At 52.1% G+C, this 20,030-nt stretch overlaps 1 protein-coding gene across 2 annotated transcripts in view; it reads right to left on the reverse strand.

Annotated features, from left to right (window-relative positions):
• Positions 1 to 20,030, reverse strand: part of OPHN1 (oligophrenin 1) — a 52,430-nt gene that overhangs the window by 17,212 nt on the left and 15,188 nt on the right. For both annotated transcript variants that reach the window (XM_058847990.1, XM_058847989.1), the window contains exons 3-13: positions 16,446 to 16,507; positions 14,912 to 14,983; positions 8,502 to 8,603; positions 7,461 to 7,571; positions 6,697 to 6,801; positions 5,632 to 5,761; positions 4,115 to 4,215; positions 2,465 to 2,556; positions 2,265 to 2,343; positions 1,605 to 1,638; positions 239 to 301 (exon numbers count right to left, since the gene is read on the reverse strand). In XM_058847990.1, the coding sequence (XP_058703973.1) occupies positions 239 to 301; positions 1,605 to 1,638; positions 2,265 to 2,343; positions 2,465 to 2,556; positions 4,115 to 4,215; positions 5,632 to 5,761; positions 6,697 to 6,801; positions 7,461 to 7,571; positions 8,502 to 8,603; positions 14,912 to 14,983; positions 16,446 to 16,507 (951 nt within the window). The remainder of the gene's footprint in view (positions 1 to 238; positions 302 to 1,604; positions 1,639 to 2,264; positions 2,344 to 2,464; positions 2,557 to 4,114; positions 4,216 to 5,631; positions 5,762 to 6,696; positions 6,802 to 7,460; positions 7,572 to 8,501; positions 8,604 to 14,911; positions 14,984 to 16,445; positions 16,508 to 20,030) is intronic.

Genomic DNA, 20,030 nt, shown 5'->3' on the forward strand with positions numbered 1-20,030 from the left:
CCCAACACAGCTGTGCTCAGGGCCAAATCTGAGAAAACCACGAGTCAAAACAGTATAAAGGTGAAAGTTCAACCCCAACTGACTTGGTACAACATCCCAAACCAGGTGGGATTTCTGCTCCTGAAGAACATGCATTTAAGTGAAGAGCACATTCCTCAGCTAAAAGCAGAAGTTCTGCAGGAACCACAGTGTAACTCAAGGCCATGGGAAACAGCACTGGGCTGGGTGAGCTCCTCACCTTTGGTCTCCACTGCGTTGATGCACTTGCGAACAAACTTGAAGCCCACCTCGTTCAGCTCCACTGTTTTGGACAAGGAAGCTGTGTTAGCTGCCTGAGCACTCCTGGAGACCCCTGGGACCCCCCCAGCTCCAGCCCCAGCTCTTCTCAGCACCCAGAGCCACAATACCTCAGCACACAGAGTGCTCACACCTGCACCCACCTCCCCTCCCCCTCAGGAAACACCGGCATTCTGGACATCCTGACAAAGGAGTTAGTAGCTCCATATGTTCTCCCATTTTTCCTCAAATTTATTTTGAGTTGCAGGACTGCTCCCTACCCCCTCTCTGTCTTTAATAACAACAGTATAAATAGGTGTTTAATAATAATAATAGTATAAATTATTTGGATTGTGTATGATAAAGACTTGAATAATCACTTCCAGAGCAAAATCTGTAGTTAAAGCTCTTCCTCATCATGGGACTGTGTAATTTCTGCTTATCTACATCACTAGGATTAAAAAGCAAAACCAATCCAGCTTGATGTGCTGAGGAAAACTGAGCACAGCGCTTGCTCCACCGAGCTGGGGAATCCTATGGGATCCCTGCCTTTTCAGCAGGTTGTTTATATTGATTCTGTCTGCTCTGGGCAACAGCTACACCAAGCTCAGATGGCTCTTAGCCCTACCCCAGGAATAAGCACAGACCCACCTGGTGCTTGATACTGGGGACTATGATACCACTGGAATTCTTACCAGCTCTAATCTATGACAAATAGAGAATGTTTATTCAGTGAAACCCCAATTCACATTCCTCCCAATGTGTGATGTGAACACAGCCACACAGCAGGTTTGTCCTCATGCTTCTGGGAATGCTCCCCCTAGAGCCAGCTAGTTACAGAGCTGATGAAGTGAGCTCTGAGCAGTGCAGGTTTCAGCCAGCTAACAGAGCCCCAGAGGGCTTCCAGGGCTCTGCAGTGTGTCTCAGTGTTCTTGGGCTCTGCAGGGTACACCCCACTGCACACTGAGAGGGGGACATGGAACATGGTGCTGGGTGGGAGATGCAGGGAACTCAATGCCACCTCTATTGCCCTATTACAACTTTTGTTAAGGGACACATCCTCAGAACCTCCCACTGGGGTTTGAAGGTGCAAATTGAACCTCACATTCCACTACTCCTGGCTAAATAAAAACTGCTCACTGCAGCTTTGTGCAACTCCTTATCTGGGCTCAGTGCCAGACACTGGTACAAAACCTGAAGTGACACTGCTGTCAGGGAGTGGGGACAGTGCTACTCAGCAGGAATTGAGGATGAGTGTATCTGCAAGGAAAATCCTGCCTAACCTCAAGGCTGTGAGAACCCAAAGAACAGCAACAGAAGTGACTCACTTTCCTCCTGCTTCGTGATGGGACTGTGATAAATCTGAAAAAGGGGAGGGAATGGGGGAGGGAGAATCAAAAACATCATCAGCATGATTTGGTATTTATTTCTGAAAGAAAAATCCAGCATCCCATAAATCACCCCTAGATTACCCAGAAGCAATTACAGCAAAAAAGACAATGTCCCATAGAATTCTCATTTTATAATTAGGCAAGAACCCATTATCTGCACAATCAAGGAGTTTCTGCTGCCTGCCTGCATTTCAGTGGGGCACCTACTGCTACGGAAATTCTCTGTTCTGTAGGCAAACCACAGGGCTCTGGGCTTTGCTCAGACTGAAGGAAGGGAACACCAGTAGGCACAGAAAGGTGGGAGAACACGGGTGCAAGGTGGGCAGTGACACCGTAGAAGAGGTGACTAAGATCAGGGACAGACAAAACACAGTGAGGAGCAGGAATAGGAGCGAACCAGCCCTGGAAAGGCCGGTCCTCAGGAGAGCTGGCATAGCAAAGGAACATCCCGAGATTTACGGGGGAAACCCAAAACCCCCAGTGGGAACTGAGGGATCGACATGGAGCCCGTGCAGCACTGATCCCGAGCAGCACCCGCCGGCAGAGGACACTGCTCGGCAGCACATTCCAGCTGGGAACAGCTCCAGCAACACTCACCGGCTCCTTCCCGTCCATGGCCTCCATCCACAGCCTTCGGTTGGCTTCTGAGAGTGCCTGCAGCGTGATGGTCCCGGACCTGTGCACAGTTCCCCCAGGGACAGGCAGGGAAAGGAAGAAAAGTTGTTTTTAATAGACAGCAAAGAGGGATTTACTGCAGGCCCCTGCACTCTGGGGCCTCCAGACACGAAGCCTCTCACCTTTCATTAGTTTCAATGTCAAAACAAAACCTTTTGTCTATGGAGTCAGTCTTCCTCCTTACGCAGGATTTCAGGGTCAAGTCCAATGTGCCCTAGGAGAGAACATGAAAGCCAAGGTGAAAGGACAGAAACATGGGAGATTTTGGGCTCCTCAGGCCCCTCAGCTGCAGCCCAGCCCAGCACTGCCCACGGTGCCTGTCCTGATATTCCGGTGGCATTGGAGAATGGGTGGTTCTCCCACCATCATCACAGGCAGACATAAGAGGCTCTGAGTTCCAGGCTTGTTCTCAGCCAGAGAATGTTCTGGACTTTGCAGGACTACCCCACACAGCAGCACTCTGCCCTACAGTGCTGGAACACTGCTCCAACCAACCCAGCGAGGCACTCCCTGCTCTCTGAGGCCAGGACCAGGCTCACCCATGCTCTGACACAGCTACGTCCTTATTTTATCAGGGCTGCTCATCAGAACCTATTACCAACACCACTGATGAACCAAATGGCTTTACACAAACACCATGTGGCAAAGGCATGTACACTTCCTCACCCCAGATAGAGCAGATGTGCTCTGGAGAGGCTCAGCTCTGCCTCTGTTCAAATCCCTGTGCTCCCCAGCAGAGTCAATTCATAATTTGATTGTGGCTTTTTGGCCAGCTGTGACCTGATGGTGCAGGCTACCAGACTGCCAGTGTTTGGTAAGGCACTAAGTTTTCCAAGCCCTCACCTGCAGTGAGTAGATCTATTCTAGATTATAGCCTTACTAAACATGCTTATGGCACAAATGACAACAAATCTCTCCATACAATAGTTTGGATCTTTCTTTGCCCAGCTCTCTGCCAAGGGGTTGCAAAACATCTATTTTATTTTCCCGCTGCAGTGTGCAGAGCCTTGCCAAAACCAGACCATGAGCTCACACACTGGAGCACACAGGCCTGGCTGGGAAGGCCCTGGGGAAGGCTCCATGGCAGAGGAGGGTGGGGGACTCAGCTGGAGGCACTGGCTGTGCTCCATCCTCCCACCCCTCCCCTGTCACGCGCAGGGACTGAGGGAACTCCCAGACTTTGGGAAACCAAAGCACTTTGTGAAAGTAGTTACCCAAATTGCTGCCTTAGTACAGTTTGGAGCTTCACTGTTGCCCTTTCCTCTCCCTACACTGTCCCAGCCTCACAGAACCAGTGCTGAGAGTAGAAATTAAACCACAAACCAGTGCTGTGAGCACATGCTGAGGCAAGGAAAAGCTGCAGTTGGAAGCAGTAGCTCCCATAGTAACTTGAGTCATTCAGGCACTTCAGTGGCTGCCACAGTTCTTGTGGCTCCCAGCCCCTGTGCACAGGGAAGGAGCAACATCAGCTGCTCCAGAGAGGCACCAGCTTCACCCCAGACCAAACTCACGGGCCAGCACCGTCTGGTATCTCTCATGTCACACAACCCACGTCTGCTGCCAAGCCCTGCAGGGCCTGGGCTCCCAGGGACACAGTGGAGTGACACCTCTCCTCACAGGGGTGCCTCTTCCAGGTGACAAAGTGCCCTGTGCAGGCAGGGAGGGGACAGAGCCCACCCCTCTGTAGGGCCAGCTGTCACGGGGACGGAGGCCATACATGGGTGGAAGACGGGCCTGGTGGTTGGGCCAATGTTTGCAGACATCCAACTCACCTGCTTAGCTCCAGGCTTCTGGTCTATGGGTGTCATCCGTAAGGTTTTTGCCTCTTTTTCGTACTGGCAGTAATACTTCACCCAGGAGATGCCCAGCGCCCCTGCAGAACACGAGAGGTCAGAATCAGGGACAGGGCTGCAGCTGGATGCATCCAGCAAGGCATGGGCAGTGTTGCCCACATGTCCTCCCTTCTCTGGGGATGGACACTGCCAGCCCCGGGGGACATCTCCCTTGCAGATGTCTCCATGGGCAAGAGCCAGGAGAAGAAGAGGAGAGGAGGAGAAGGAGAGAAAGGGGAGGAGCTGAAGAGAGAAGCAGGAGGAGAGGAGGAGCTGGAGGAGGGGAGGAGCAGAAAGGAAGAGAAGGACAGGAATACAGGGCAGCAGCTGCCTTCAGCACCCTCCCAGCTCGCTGCTGGTGAAAGGGCGTTTGTGGGACTCTGACCACAAGCCAGGCTGGTTTGGCCAAGCCCAGCCAAGACCTACACTGGCAGGATCCTACATGTCCTGAATTTCTGTTTCACAAACCTCACTACTTTTTCCTGTGGGTGAAAACTCAATAATAAAGACAACAGCACCTTTAAAATACTCTGAAGTTCCTAATTTGGGATTCATTGACACTTTTCTCTGTTTTCTTACCTGAATCCCTTTATAGGAAATAATTCAACTGGTATTTTTTCTGTAATTTGTTTTTAAGTTGCAACTGTCACGAAGAACAACTCTTCATACTTTATTTATAGGGAAGCATAAATAGAGGCAGCAAATAGCCACTGGCCTGCAGGAACATGCCACATTTGGGATCTAAAATTACTGAGTGTGCTTTCTTTTAAAAGCAAGATAAACAGACATACAAATATTTGTATAAATAGATTTCTATCTAGGATTAAGAATGAATGCTTACAAAGTTGTCTGTAGCCTCAGAGGTCACGATTTTGTATAGATTTATGTCCCCTGAACATTCCTGCTGCATGGCCATGGAGAGCTGCAGGCAGGGTTTGGAAAAAGCTGTATTTGGTCTGATTTGATTCTGCTCAGAATGACAAGTTTCGCTCTCAGCAGCTTAACTCAGCACTGGTTCTACCTTGGCTGTGCTCAGCTGCCTGCAGAGGCTGCCAGAGGGAGGCTGGGCAGGACACCAGATTCATCCTGGTAAAACACAGCCAAGGCAGAGCCTGCCAGAGCTCCAGGCTCTGGAGTCATAAATCCCATCTCATTGGAGTGCAGGGCAATTAGCCCTGTGCTGTCACAGATAAGTCATTTGGACAAAGCTCTGTGCCACTGCTGACAAAGCTGCCAGCTGAGGCTGCTGGTGCTTCCCCAGGCACTGCAGGCAGTGACACCTCGGGCACTGGCAGAAGGTGACACCCTGGGCATGCCGTGCCCTGGCAGTGCTGACACCCACTGCAGCAGGGCTGGCCTGGGCAGAGGAGCTGAATACAGCCCACAGCTGGGTTATGTGAGGGCAGCCCAGGCCTGCACGTTCCCTGTTGCATGCAGGTGCATCCCAAAGCCATTACATTTCTCCTGAGTGTACAGGTAGCCCTCGATGGTCGGCTGCCCGGGCAGCTTGCAGGTTAGAGGCGCTTCCTTCATCCTCTTCTTCAGATCTTCCAGTTCCTCCCGTGTGCTGGAAAAGTGATTCCTTGTCTGGTAACAGGAAACAAACAGAAACATATTTGAACATGAGCAAAGAGTGAGCTGTAGGTCATTTATTCCTAGAAAATCTGCAGTGCTATAGCAGAAATGAATCAGTTCCCAAGGTACGAAACATGGAAGCCGCTCCACAAATCCACATGGAAACTGGCTATAAGAACCACTGAGCTCTAAGGGATGACTGAAGAGACACATTGTGTGCAGAGATGGTGCTGGAGTGCCACAGCTGGGAGGCCACTTGTTCCCTTAATTAAGGAACTTCAGCACGTTCCAAGGCTGGCTGGAGCAGAGGCAGTGGCTGAGCTCCTGTTCACACCATTGCTCAGGTAACAGGTGTGTTCTGCTCCCAAAGGCTGCTTAGCATGAAAGAGTCACATCAACAGGGGGTACAAAATCCAGGCATTTTGATGGAGTACTACCTGGACCAATTAATGAGCCACCAGCAAAACCATCTTGGCTCAGATTTATGGCTGTTGTTCCACAGAAATGAAGAACAGACAGGAAAGACTGAGGATAAAAAAAACAGGACTCAGATATTCTACCCCATGAACACACTTGGCCAACAGAGGAGCTTACCAAAGCATGCAGCAAGCCTGTAGGAAGCCAATACCATTAAGATCAAGGTTAGAGGCCTTAGAGTACAATTTCAATCTTGTGAAACTGAAAGAAAATCTCAGGCTTGTTTATGCACCAGGTTAAATGATGCAACTGCAGTAGCCCCTTCCAGAGAAAATGATTTCACAGACATGGGAACTGTCCCATGCAGGAGAGGGGAAAACCCACGTGAACTGAGATGGAAATAACTGTATCTGCAACAATGCAAACATGGCCAGACTGCCTGGGTGGAAAGACCTTGCCATCAGAGGTGTGTAAATCCAAATGAGAATAGAAGTCACACAGAAAAGTCCTTCAGCTGGGCAGGGACTCACATTCTGCAGGCTGAGCTGGAGCTGCTGCTTGTATGGGAGGAAATCCTGCGTCAGCTCCACTGTCAGGTTGTTGTAAGTGAAGAGGCTGTGGAGAAATGCCAGCACCTGCAGTGGGGGGAAGGGACATGCTGAACTTCTGTGTTTATAATGGAAGCAGAGATGGACAGAGTGTGGGGTTACAGAAATTACATATACATATATTTTTTCCTCACAACATTGGAATGCCAGCCTTGGTACGGTTTATCCACCACAGTGTTCCTAAAGCCCAAGGTACCACCCACACATCTGTCTGAAGAAAACACCCAGAAGGAAGGAGCCCGCAGGGAGACCCAGAGCTGATCTGCAGAGTGCTCATCCACAAGATCCACAGGATCCCACACTCCACTGCAGCTGGCACTGGGGCAGAGCCACCACCCAGGGCTGGGACCCTGCAGGCCAGGCTGGCACAGGTGAGCAGGGCAGGTCTGTCCCTCTGCACACAGTACTTACCAAACCCCAGGGGGCCAAGATAAGCCATAACAAGACCTGTAGCTCTGTACAGTGTTCAACCTGTTCCTCGGGATCCACAGACAGCCAGAAGAAACAGGGCTGGGGTTTCACAGTGCTCCAAGCACCACTAAGGCTATCAAGCTGCAGCAAGCCAAGGGTGCAGGGTTAACTCCTGCCCCACAGGACCTAATCCAGCCTGGAAACTCATCCCTTCCTGCCACTGCCAGCACATCTGAGCATCAGCCAATGAGACTGAGAGAAAAGGAAACTCCTACCGGCTCCACAATACTGAATTTCTTGCTTTCTTGTACTTCCTGGATCTGGTACACGTACTCGAGGGAGGACTCAAAGAAATTGTGTCTCTCTTTGTCCACCTGAAGGTCAGCCTAGAAGAAAGAGGGAAAGGTGGAAAAAAAAATACATCACATGTAGTTTGAAAATATTTGACTTGCTTTTGTCTGTCAGCTCACACATAATTCTGTCCTCACTAAAAACCTGTCTGGTGTCCAGCTGTGAACTGGAACTCTGGATATTCTTCTAAGTCTGCCCATTTCTGGCTCCCTTTCATTCAAGGATCCAAAACTACTTCTCACTCTCCAAGGACAAGGCTTTCCCAAAGCTCAATCATTATTTTAGCACAAACCTCTTCTCCTGACAAAGCCACCATCACCACCCTCTTGCCTGACTCCATCTGTGTCCCAGAACCAGCAATTCTGGAGCTGCAGCAGTGGCAGGAGCACACAATGCTCCCAGAGCTCACACACCAGAGCCTTGCAGACATGCTCATAGGTTCATTTGACAACTGGTCTGACAGATCTGACCAGATCCAGCTGCTCTGGTGTGGGCTGGAACAGCTGGGTTTCCTTCTTTGCTGCAATGTGCCTGCAGCAGCACCAGCTGGAAGGAACCTCCCTCCTCTGCCTGCCCCCACAGGCACCCAAAGGCACCAGCAGCAAGGCAGGATGCCAGGCCAGCAAAAGGAATAATAACTGGTTACTTTTCAGCCAGAGCACTTCCCCCGGGTGAAAGAGTGGCCACTCCCCAGCTGTGCCAGTGCCACTGGTCACTGCCCTTCACCATCAAGGTGACAACAAGCAATGACAATGTCTAAAGCCACTACCATCATCCAACAGACCCAGGAGAACTATGAACTTGATCTCCCTGGTCTCACAGAGAATCCAGGCTTTGGGTAGATTTCACTGATTATCAATTTCAACAGGTTACTGGAAGGGATGATTCCTCTCCCTTTTTTTAAAACCTAGAGCAGCTGGTGCTGTTGCTTCTGGACCTAACTCTGAGAAAAATTCCATACACACCTCCTGTAACTGAGATTCCTTCTTTTTGGAAGACAAATGCAAGTGGCGATCCAGCATAGAGTAAAATTTCTCACCATCCTTCTCAAACTTTTTCTTTCTTTCCTGCAAGAGGTTGAAGCAGAACCAGTTATTGGCATTTTCCAGATAAGAACATGCATCAACACCAAAATCCGTTGTGCAGTTCTGTATTCCCATGGACAAATTCTGGTCAGCCCAGCCAAATGAAAAGGCCACTTCTCATTTGCTCTGCTTTCACAGCCCCTTGCCTATCTTGGATGCAATTACACCTCAAGACCCAGTCTAGCAATACTCTGTGGCACAAGAAGTATTTTTTCATGCCAACATCATGGCAAAAAGCCCCACTGATGAGGTGCTGTTCCCTCTCTAAATCTCTTAATATCCAGTAAACTGAAGATGTACTCATACATCAAAAACCTGCTCACCATCTCCTGACATGCTGTTCACACAGCCCAGAAACAACTGGGCAAACACTGAAATGTCAGAGGCACGTCAAGGTCAAGAAAAGGTTCATTAGATTTTGGCAACTTTCTGTTCTAAAGAGTTTATCATCTGTTTCTGAAGAGTACCAGAGGGAAAGCAGAAGCCTGGCAGGTCGACAGACAGGCAGGAAATCCTCATCTGCCTGTCAGCAGTGGTGCAAAGAGAGCACAAGTGAGTGAGAGCAGCAGAGACACTCAAGAAGGAACCCTGGGAGCAGGCAGGGAGCAGCAGAAATGAGCACTAGGCTGCTGGCTCCTGCCTTGCACTGACTGTGACACTGGTGATCACAAAAAAAAAAAAACAGAGCAGGGGCCAGGTTGACAAATACCCACTTCAGATGGTATCTGACATATCAGGGATTCCTGGAAGGCAACTAAATTACTAAAATCAGGAAATTCCAGCCTGGCAGCAGCCTCTGTGCCAGGTCCAAGCAGTTGGGAGCTGGTGAACACACAGTGCAGGCATGTATGGGATGTCCAGATGTCTGTCTGGCTTTTGAAAGCTTAAGAAAGTGGGAAGCAGTTCCAGATTCCTGGGGAATTACTGGTATCTTTTGACATCTAGCTCCTGAAAGCCCTGAAATCCTCTTCTCTTGCTCCCACTCAGAAATGCATGGATAAGCAAGCACAGCATACACCAGTGTCACCACAAACCAGAGCAGATGGACTCTGCCATACTGCTGGCTATTGGGAATTTTCCTCATGAATTCAGTAGTGACCACAGCTTCCTCTGCCTGAAGTTTTGCTTCCCCATTCCACTTGTATGGACTATTCCATCTGTCTGTCAGGATGTCCTGCAGCAGGATGCCTGGGGGCTCCCAAAACCCCTGGGCTCAGCACAGGTGGTTTCCAAAAACAGTAACAAACCTTCTTGCCAGCTGCTTTCCAGGGAAAAGGATTCTCTCCCCACGTGGCTGCGGTGAAAGCACAATTACCATGAGGAAATGGCACCAACCTGACTACCCCTGCTGATGTGTAACTGGAGCAGGGCAGGCTTAGCCCAGCAAAACTTTTCACCTCAGCAATTACATATTCTGCCCTGCAGACCCTGGAATTACAGGACAGCCGAAGGGAAGTGCATCCTCTGGAATCACCCCCTGCAATATCAGGTACTGTGACTCCATGTTAGCAGCCTCACATATCAGAACAGAGCGATCTGCATCAAATCCAGAGGAGTAGAGTCCTCCAAGGGTGAATCCTAATTTAATCAGTGCAGCAACTGCGGGGCTGAGGCCAGGAAGGACGATCAAAACAAACCACCACCCTCGTGACTAACTCCCTGATCAGCAAACCCAAACCCAGTGCAGTGAAAGCATTTGCAGACACAGTTCCTGTGTCTGTAAGGTCAAACTCCTGGGCTGTCTGTGCCATTAATGCCCCATCTAATGCAGCCAGGAACTTGCCTTGTTTTCATTTCCTTAATGAGGAGCCTCCAAACCCCAAGGCCACAGAAGTGCAGGGAAGCAGAGCTGTGGGGCTGCAGGCACAGCTCTCCTGTGGCCACCTCCTCACGTCTCAGAGGAGAGGGCTGTGCCAGCAGCAGGGCCTGAGACAGAAAAGCAGGTGCTGCCATGGAAAGCTAGCTCCAAGCCCAACCAAGAGCTCCACTGTCTCCACCAAGGTGGTGTGCAGAGGGGTGGTGGCAGCACAGGGATGGTGCTGTCCCTGTTCCTCAGCAGAGCTGTGGGGGAGCAGCTGAAGGTGCAGCAGGAATGGGGCTGGAGCCTGCTCCAGGAGTCCTCCCCTGCCTCTCACCACCAGCAAGCAGCACAGCTAGGGTGACCCAGCTGCCCCCACCCTGTGCAGAGGCCACCAGGGAAGACAGCCAAACTCCAGGCCAGAGCTGGGACCAACTTCTCTTGCTCTCCATCTGGGAGGCTGCTCACCTGCACCAGGAGCTGTGGCAAGGGGCAAGGGAAGAGGATGGGATGGGCAGGGGGATGTACCTCTGCATGCAGCAGCCCAGGAGCAGGTGGCTCCTGGCTTGTCCCCAGGAGGGGTGACATTGCTGTGGGAGGCTGTGGTGCCCGTCCAGATGGCCACAAGATCCCATGGAGAAGGCCACAAGCTGTGTGAGGCTGTGGTGCCCACACAGATGGCCACAGGACACATAGCCTGCAGCTACAGAGAGACCACAAACCACCAGGCAGCAGCTCACCACCAGCTTGTGGGCAGCTCCCTGTGGGAAGACTTGGTGGGTTCTGAGGAGGAGGGGTCACCTCTGCTCAGGGAAAGACTGGTGAAGAGAAAGGAAGAGCCTGGGAGAGCAGTGGAACTCCTGCAGCAGGAGCTGGGAAGCCAGACTCACTCCTCTGGGGAGAGCCTCCTCCTCTGCCAGCACCCGCAGCAGGCAGGGGCACACTGGGGACATGGAGCACTGAGCTCTTCCTGGGGATTGAAGGCACTGGGAATGATGTCCAAGATGGACCCATGTGCTACAGGACCACAGTGCAGCATGCTGTTTTGGGCCTCTGAGAGGGAGCTTGCCAATCATTCCCACTCTGGCTAATTAACATATAACTGAACAGCAGAAGAATGACCTGCAAATCCTTCTGAGTTGGCTGCTGAACAGAGCAAGCCAAGACAAAAAAAACAACACAAAAAAATCACCCAGACTGAAGCACAATCTGGAAACATGAGCACAAATTAGTTCCTCATGAATATTCAGCAAAGGGCTGCACCACGTTCCTATTAAGGGTTTGCCAAGTCCAAGAGCCACCCACCTTCCCTCTACTGCTCATGGGGGGCAACCGAGCAGATCCCACCGAGTGCAGGCAGGTGGGTTGCAAAAACCCTGCAAAGCTGGAAGCTTTGACAGGCACTGCTGTGCCCAGGAATGAGCAGGAGCCCGTGGGACAGCTCTGGCTGCTCTGTGTGTGCCGGGTCCTGCCTGCACCCTGACAGCCGCCGGCACTGGGGCGACACCGGAGCCCCTCGGCAGCTTTGGGTCCAGCTCACCACGGGGAAAGGGGCAAAAGGACTTGCCAAAACACCTCCTTAACCATTAGTTGTTAATTAGGATCCTCTGAAATTCCCATTTTCAGAGAGGTGGAGTGAGTGGCAGGTGAGAAGCCCAGCCCATGGGCCACTTCTCCTCTCCATAAGGAATTAAACACACTTTTCCTGCTGGGAGCCCCCATCTCCATCCACACCTGAGGGGCTTGGGTGCAAGAGCAGCGGATGGAGGATCACCATAGCTCATTTTTATGAGGTATCAGCAGTTAATTCAGAAACAGGTTTCTAAAAAGTTGAGGGGTGTAGAAAGAGCAGTTCTATCAAAGCACACTCAGTTCATCCTGGCATTTTTCCTTCAGCCACTGCTTTCTCTCTCTCCTTAGGCCCTGCTCCCAGAGATGAAAGCAAGTAGAAGTTATTATGCTCCCTTTCTTTTAAAATTATAATTAATGAAATTAATAACGGAATTAACTAAGACCTTTTAGGAATATGTGATCTCCTATGGAAGAAATTTTGATGAACACTGCAGCTATTCAGCATCCTCTTGCCATTGCAGTACATCCAAACAAGCTTTTCCCTCTGATTTTTTTGGTTTGTCTTGTGTTGTTTTTTAAAAGCTGTCTCCTTCCAAGTGAAACTGGAATTAAACTTTCCTATTCAAATCCTCCTCGACTCAGTAAGTGTGGCCAGGCTCTTCCCAAAGTGTCCCAGCCCCATAGCATGGAGCTGAGCCCCAGGGCTATGGAGAGGGAGGGATGGGGCCTCCATATGCGCCAGCTCCTTTCCACACTCATCCCCTGCCATGAGTGCCAGAACCGGGAAATGGGTCAGCTCAGGGGGTCCCAGAGCCTCCCTTTTATCTGTGATGTGGCACATCGCAGCACAGGAAGAATGGAGACCCCATGGGGCTGTGGCAGAGGGAGTGGCTGGAGCGGGTCCCAGTGCCAGCCCAGGGCTGCCCTGTGTGAGAGCACACCCTCCCCTCCTGAGGAGACTCCATTTGTCCCGGGAGAACGGCTGAATGCAGACTCAGATGTGTTGGTCAGACTGGCTGTGCTCCAGCCAGAGGCATCACAAAGCCCCAATTCAAGGGCTCTTCCTATTTGGCTCCAGCAGCTCGCAAAGGGAACAGAAAACATCTCACAGAAGGCGACGCTGCCAAAATACGGAAACTAAGCAGAGGGCACAAATTCTCTGTGTCATGTCTCCAGCCTGTTCCACAGCCCAGCCTCAGCCTCTGCCCCTGGTGCAGATCAGAAAGGGTCCACAGGGTGCTGCCAGGCCCAGCAGTGATGGGAGGAACCCACACTGACAGAGCACCGCTGTGAGGAGCCTCATTTGTACTTCACACCTTCTGCTGCTGGCTGGGGATGACCCGGAGATGCTTTGCAGGCTGGCAGGTGAAGGCAGGCTCTGTGCCCCAGGTGACAGCTGAGAGTGCAGCCCCACAGCACTGTGGCATAGGCTCCTGGTGGGGAAACATCGGAGCTGAGGACAAGGGGGAGGAGTGGCTGGGGCTCACTCCCAAACTCGCACCCTCTCAAGGCTTTGGGGTGGCACTGGGGACAGTGGTACCCCCCTGCAGGCACACTGTGATCCTGGCATGGTGCAAGGTGCTGCCCTGTGAGCTCCTGCATGGAGCACAGCACAGCCCCCTTCCCACCGTGGTGCCCTGGCACCTCTGCAGTTCATATTCCTCACGAGAAACAAAACCCCAAACCAAACTACATCGGCTGAGCCACCTGCAACAACCCTCTGCCCTCTGCCACCTCTCCAGCTGCTCTGAGCAGTGTCCTGCCACTGTCACCACCCTGTGCTTCCACCTGGAGTGTCCTGCCCATCCACAGGGAGCCAGAAGGGGCTGCAGGCTGTCAGGTGAACCTGTGTCAGTGCTGGGGCCATGGCACCAGCCCTGCTGAGATCTGTGTCCACCCCCCTGGCACGGCCACCGCAGCCAGGACACGGGCACACAGCAGGCAGCTCAGCTCTCGGGGCACAGCATGCTCTGGGCTGGGGCAAAGTGGCCCTTACACACCTTAAGGGCTCTCTGGGAAGAGAACAGCCCGAGGGACACACGAGCAGGGGTCACCTCTGCCATGCTCGTGGCTGTAAACTCTGCAGAGGGTTCCACACACCAGCCCTCAGGTCATGGCAAAGGGCAGGAGGGCCATCAAGTATCTCCTCTCAAACCCTGTATTTATTAAATGTCAAAGCCTCCAGATGGGCTGGGCTGAATCCAAGCCTCAAGTGTTCTCCAAAACATCTCCATTTCGGAGCTGGGTCAGAGCCAGCCCCATTTTAAGCTGCCGCTGAGTAACATGGAACCTGGACTTCTTGATAGCAGACAAGGGAAAAATGATCTTTTGCGCTCCACATGTGCAGGATTTGCTTTTTATTGCTTGTTTCTTTAAAAGTTTGGTCCATCTGAAAGACTCATTAGATACTTTATGTAAATATTTCATAACAAAAGCCCTATGACTATAATCAGGTTCTGCCTGCTGGCCTCTCCTGCTTCCCCTCCTTCCCTTTTTCCCTCCTTGCCTTCCTCCCTCCCACTCTACTGCACACTTCTCTGCAGAAAGTATTTAATTCTCAACAGCACTGCATGAACAAAGGGGAGAGGAGAGAAAGCAGCAAGGAAGATCTCCTGGCTGAAACAAGCACTCCTTGCTCAGGACAGAGGCGGTGCTGGAATCAGGCCAGGAGAGAACCCAAAGAATTCAGGAAAATGCTTTGGAGCCTCTTATGATTGAAAAATCAGACTAAAAGTCACAGCACGAACCCTCATGCCAGCAGCTGAAAGCCAGCATTGAACAGGGAGTTTCTGAGTGCCTGAAGTCAGAATGCAGCAGAGCAACTGTCTGCTTGTTAAAAACAACAGGAGGAAAATCTTTATTCAAACACAGTAACAGAAAACAAATCTGTTTACATTGAAAACAAACAAACAAGCCTTACCTTGGTGAACCCTATCTGCTCCTTCCGGAAGTTTTCCAAAGGTTTGATCAGCAAATCACTCGCGTTCTGCACCTACAATGCAAAGAAAAAGCATTTTAATTGCAGGATGCTGATCAATTTTCTCCTAAACAGAGGCTGAACAGGGCTAGAAGCCAAGAACTCTGAGATTTTAATATTTTTGACTGGAATCTTCTCTGCCTGTAGGTGAATTCATTTAAACCATCTGTACCTGCTCTTCCCCATCGGTAACACAGAGCAAACCCCAAACACATCCCAGGAGGCTTTGGTGCATCCTGTAATTGATAGGGGGTGTTCCCAACCCTCATCCAACAAGGCTGCTCTCAAATAAAGGATGGACTTGCCTTGTTGATTCAGACAGGTTACCTGTCACAGGAACAGCCAGGGAAAAGGGAAAGCCTGCCTGTGTCTCTTCCACTCCTGTCTCATGTTGGAGAAATGCTTTCCTGGGTGGTGCTCTGCACACCACTGCCATGAATCCACGTGAAATCTCATCCCAGTTTGTGTCACTGGCTCCAGCTCCAGCCTGGCACTGGGACCAGCTTGCTGTCTCCTCCCATCCCCACTTCCCTGACAGGCTCTGCCCCAAGCTCCAGGGAAGGGAGAGGGGAAGAGAAGGGGACAGGACACCACACAGCCACAGCTCTTCAGGGAATTTAAAGCTGATGAATATGGTGAGTGTGAAACCTCCTGAGGGAGCTGCTGTAAAACAGAACTGGTCCTACAAGTAGAGGGCAAAAAACCCCAACTTTGAAAATTGGGCAGTGCCCATAATCCCTGAAACAATGCCTTCCAGTGCTCCCCCCGCTGCCAAAGGAGCTGCTATACCTGGGATGTAATTAATAATAAAGAAATATCTCAGTGCCTTCCTGGTTTCCTGCTGTTCCTTGCCTGCCCATGGACCCTCTGGTGCAGCCTGGCAGGAGCTCCTGCTGCTGCACGAGGCAGGGGAACGCAGAGCCAAGCAGCACATTCCTGGCACGCTGTAAGCTCTCCACCGAGCCTAACTTTCATGTTTTTCCTGGACTTAGGAGTGAAATGGGAAGCCAGCACTGGCTCTGGAGGAGCCCTGGAGAGGCTGTCAGAGGGCACATGGCAGCAGGATGGCAGTACATTGTACTGCAGGAGCTGGACCAGCGCAGATGGGCTCAGGGACACCTGCCATCCTGCACCCAGCAAAAACTGAACAAAAACACTTCTTATTCTTTAACCCTTGGTTTCACCATAGAAGCAGCTGGTGAGCTGCCTGCACACACTGCTGCCCCTCCAGCTGCAGGGCCTGGGGCTCTGTGCCTGCCTCTTCTGCCTGGGAGAGCCACAGCCCCCCACACCTGGTGCCAGCCCCATGCTCAGGGCCCATGGCCATGGGACCAGGGACCAGATGAGTACAAAGCACAATCCCGGTGCTCCCAGCTTCCCTGTGATGAGAAGCCTCACACCACACACATGGTGCTTTGGCTGTGATTTGGCATTTAGCTGTGCCAGGAATGACAGAGCCCAGTTCCCATCTCCTTACCATCATGGACCTCTCCAGCTCCACTTCGTGCAGCAGCTCCGCAAACTCCTTAAAGGACTCAGCTGTAAGAAAAGGAGAGCCTGGTCAGCAGAGCTGGGATGTGGCACCAGAGTGTGGGACACATGTCAGGACACTCCAATGTGGCTGCACCCCTAGCATGGCCGTCTAAAAAAAAATGGCAAAAAAACCGAGAAGAGGTGGCCCCTTTCAGCAGGAGCTGCGTGAGGCAGTGCCAGGTGCAGGCTGGCCTTGAGGGGTATTTATTTATGCAAGGGAGAGGAGGGTCTCCTACCCAGGGCAATGAAGGAGTGAAGGCCCTGGGAAGGTAGGAGGATGTTAATTAGCTTTTATTAGAAACTGTGTTATAGAGATTGCAATACAGGCGTCAGAGAAGGCGTAAATGAAGGGAAAGGTCAAACAGGGGGAAGGGGAGCTGCCAACCCCAGGGCCTTCAGCAGGACAGGCTCCCACAGTGGGAGCTCTGGGCAGGACAGGGCTGCCTCTTCTGTCCCAGGAAGAGCTGCAGGTGCTTGCCAGGACCAGGACAAGTGTGTCAAATGAAAATGACCTGTGATTCAGCATTTAGCTGTAAAGATCACATTCAACACCAGGAAGCACAAAGTCCATATACAGGAGGAAAGGCAGCAGGCGTAGACATGGTCACAGACACTGATACCACTCCCCAAAATGTTGGATGTGAAACAAAAAGATCTCATTGATAAGCAGTTGGGAGTCCAACTACAATAAAAACAGCATGAAACCTTTCCTTTAACAAACTGAAACAAGAATAATTTAGCCTGGGGAAATAAAAGACTAGGTGGGAGTAGCTGACCACCCACCAAGGGGAAACATGCAGCCCTTCTCCCTGCCCATCGAAGGAGAACTTGGGAAGGGGCTGGGTTTGTGACAGGGGAGGAAACCTCAGCAGCAGAGCATTGACAGTGCCAAGCCAAACTCCCATCTCTCCAGGCTGCAAGGCAAGGCTGGGCAGACACCTGCCCATGCAGGTAGTGTGGCTGTGTGCTGGATGCCTGGGGAAACAACCTGATCACCCCAGTGCACCTGGGAACTACCTGGGAGTTAGCTGGGAAAGTTTCCCACAGTTCCAGCCTGCTCAGCACAGCGTGGGACAGGTCTGGTGGGTCCCAGGCTCCCTCTTGCCCTGGTGGGAACTGCCCAGAGTGGCTCTGTCACACCCCAGAGTTCTGCAGTTCAGACCCTCCCTCCCTGCAGCACGCTGGGCTGGGCAGGGCAGGGAGCACATGGGGGGCACAGCAGGTGTACAGCAAGGCAGGCACAGGATTAGCTTGTCCCACAGGTCAGGTAGAGGATGCTCCTGTGCTCTCTGTGCAAGCTGAGCACCCTCTCCCCTCATCCACAGCAGCACCTTGGCAGAGGTACCTGTCCTGCTAAAATCCAGCATGAGGATTCATTCTGCAGCCGCAGAGACACACAAAAGGGAACAACTGCAGCCTCGTGACACGGGCCCTCAGCTGGCAGTGGCACAACAGACCTTCCTGATGAGTCAGGGACTTCTGAGCTCTCTCCTCCACTGAGGGCTCCAGCACCAGCAATGCAATGGCTCTGCAGCTCATGGTGCTCACGCCCAGGGCCACACGTGGCTGTCACTGTGGCTCCCCAGGACAAGGAGTACACAGACACCAGGGGCCTGAGCCAGGAAAAGAATTATCACAGGGAGAAAGAGAATCCAGCCCCAAACTTACAGGGAATATGTCAGTGCCTAAAACGTTGCCTAGCTGTTTTTTCCCCTTTGCTCTACAGGAAGAGCCCAGGAACATGTTTCCTGGCTCCAGTCACAGAGCAGCTCACTGAGTTTGACCCTGCACCACACACAAGGCTCAGATCCTGCTGGCAGCCCAGCAGTGCCTGGGAGCAGTGGGGTGGATCTGTGCTACTGGCCTGGGTCAGAATTTGCCAGCCCTTGCAGGGCAGTGTGGAGCAGGGGGGCCACCAGCAGCCACAACCTGCACACCCACACCTGGAAATGCCAGAGTCACTCTGCTGGGCAGCCAGAAGCATTCCAGGAAGGTCCTTACAGCAAGAGTTCCTGTGCCTGGGAGGGAAGAACATGACATCCCATTTCACTGCCCCTTTCATCTCTGCAGGAGCTGCTGATTTGGGTCCTGTGAGGTGACAGTGGAGGAGCTGCAGGAGGGAGCTCCTGTGCAGCTGTGGGGTAACATGAGTGCATCCATGATCTTTCCCATCCCCAGGGGAAAGTGCTGCTCACCACAAACAACATCAGCCCAGTGTCCTGACTGCCACCTGCAGCGTCCCCGCTGTCACCCGCTTGGGTGCCGGGCTGCTCTGAGCCCACACAACCAGAGAGCAGCGTGACTTTAGCTCTATTTACAAGCCAAACACGTTCTCTTGCAGCGCATAAGAAGTGCCTGTAAGTGTTCTGCTTCACTCCCATATCCTGCACATCAAGTGAGCTCTGCACTCCCACGCAGATCCCTGGCACCCAGGCAGGAGATGGAAGCTGCTGCGGAGATGTCAACGCCCCACTGCTGTGTCAGGAATAAGGAAGCCTCAACCCCTGCAGGCACACCAGGGCTTGGGTGGGAGGAGGAACACAGCCCAGGCTTCTTCTCAGGGAAACTGGGAACCTCTACTTGAAGAAGCAAAACAAATACTCCCCAGCAAAACTGAAGGGAAACATGCTCCTCTCACCGCAGAGGATTTTACATCTGCTGTGATCTCTTCTTGCTCTCCCTCATCCCACAATCCCTTTATTCAACCTCTGTCATTCCCAGCAGCACTACTTGGTCGTTGGAGCTCTGTCCCTTCCAGCCAAGAGGAGGGACACTCCTTTCCTTGCACGGCCATTTGCCTCAGACCCCTCAGCTCCCAGGAGGGGCATTTACATGGCAGAGTTCTCCCCGCCCTGACCCACATGTGTTTGGAAGCTCAGCACCTCTGCTGCCGTTAGATTTGACTTATTTCCAGCGGGTTTCACCCAGAGACCTTCCATAAAGCAAACAAGCCTTGGAAGGACAGGCTGCAATCTGCTTCATGTGGCTTTAAATACAACAGCCCAAGGAACAGGCTCTACTTCCTTCCCCTTCCAACAGCAGCCGAGAGATCTGACACCAGCAATGTCACACTGCTGCCACTCTTCAACTGCTGCCTGACAAAAGCTGCTTTTCCTTTTTTCCCCCTTTTATGTGCAGCCCTTGGGAGCAGCCTGGAAAAGACCCTGTGCCCTGTGTCCCACCCCATGAATGCCCTGTGAGCCTACGGGCAGCCCCAGCCCCTCAAGCCCAGGCAAGTGGCCCAAGTGTTTTGTCTGATGGGGCAGAGTCAGAACCTCGGGGGCTGAGGATCCCCTGTTGTCCCTCCTGCAGCCCCTGTCACCCCTGCAGGGTGTGCCAAGAGCAGATCCATGTGACATGTGTGGGGTTTGGGGCATTAAGGCCCTTTGGGTCAGCCCCCAGACTGTGGATGCTGAGTGACTCCCAAAGCTGTGTCGTGGGAGGGCAGGGATGTAACGCGGCTCCAGGATCACTAATCCCCAAGCAGATGTGCAGGGAGCAGCCCTGCAAGGCTGCCTAGGGAACAGCC

Source organism: Poecile atricapillus, chromosome 12 (genome assembly GCF_030490865.1).
Source record: "Poecile atricapillus isolate bPoeAtr1 chromosome 12, bPoeAtr1.hap1, whole genome shotgun sequence".
Classification (NCBI taxonomy): Eukaryota; Metazoa; Chordata; class Aves; order Passeriformes; family Paridae; genus Poecile; species Poecile atricapillus.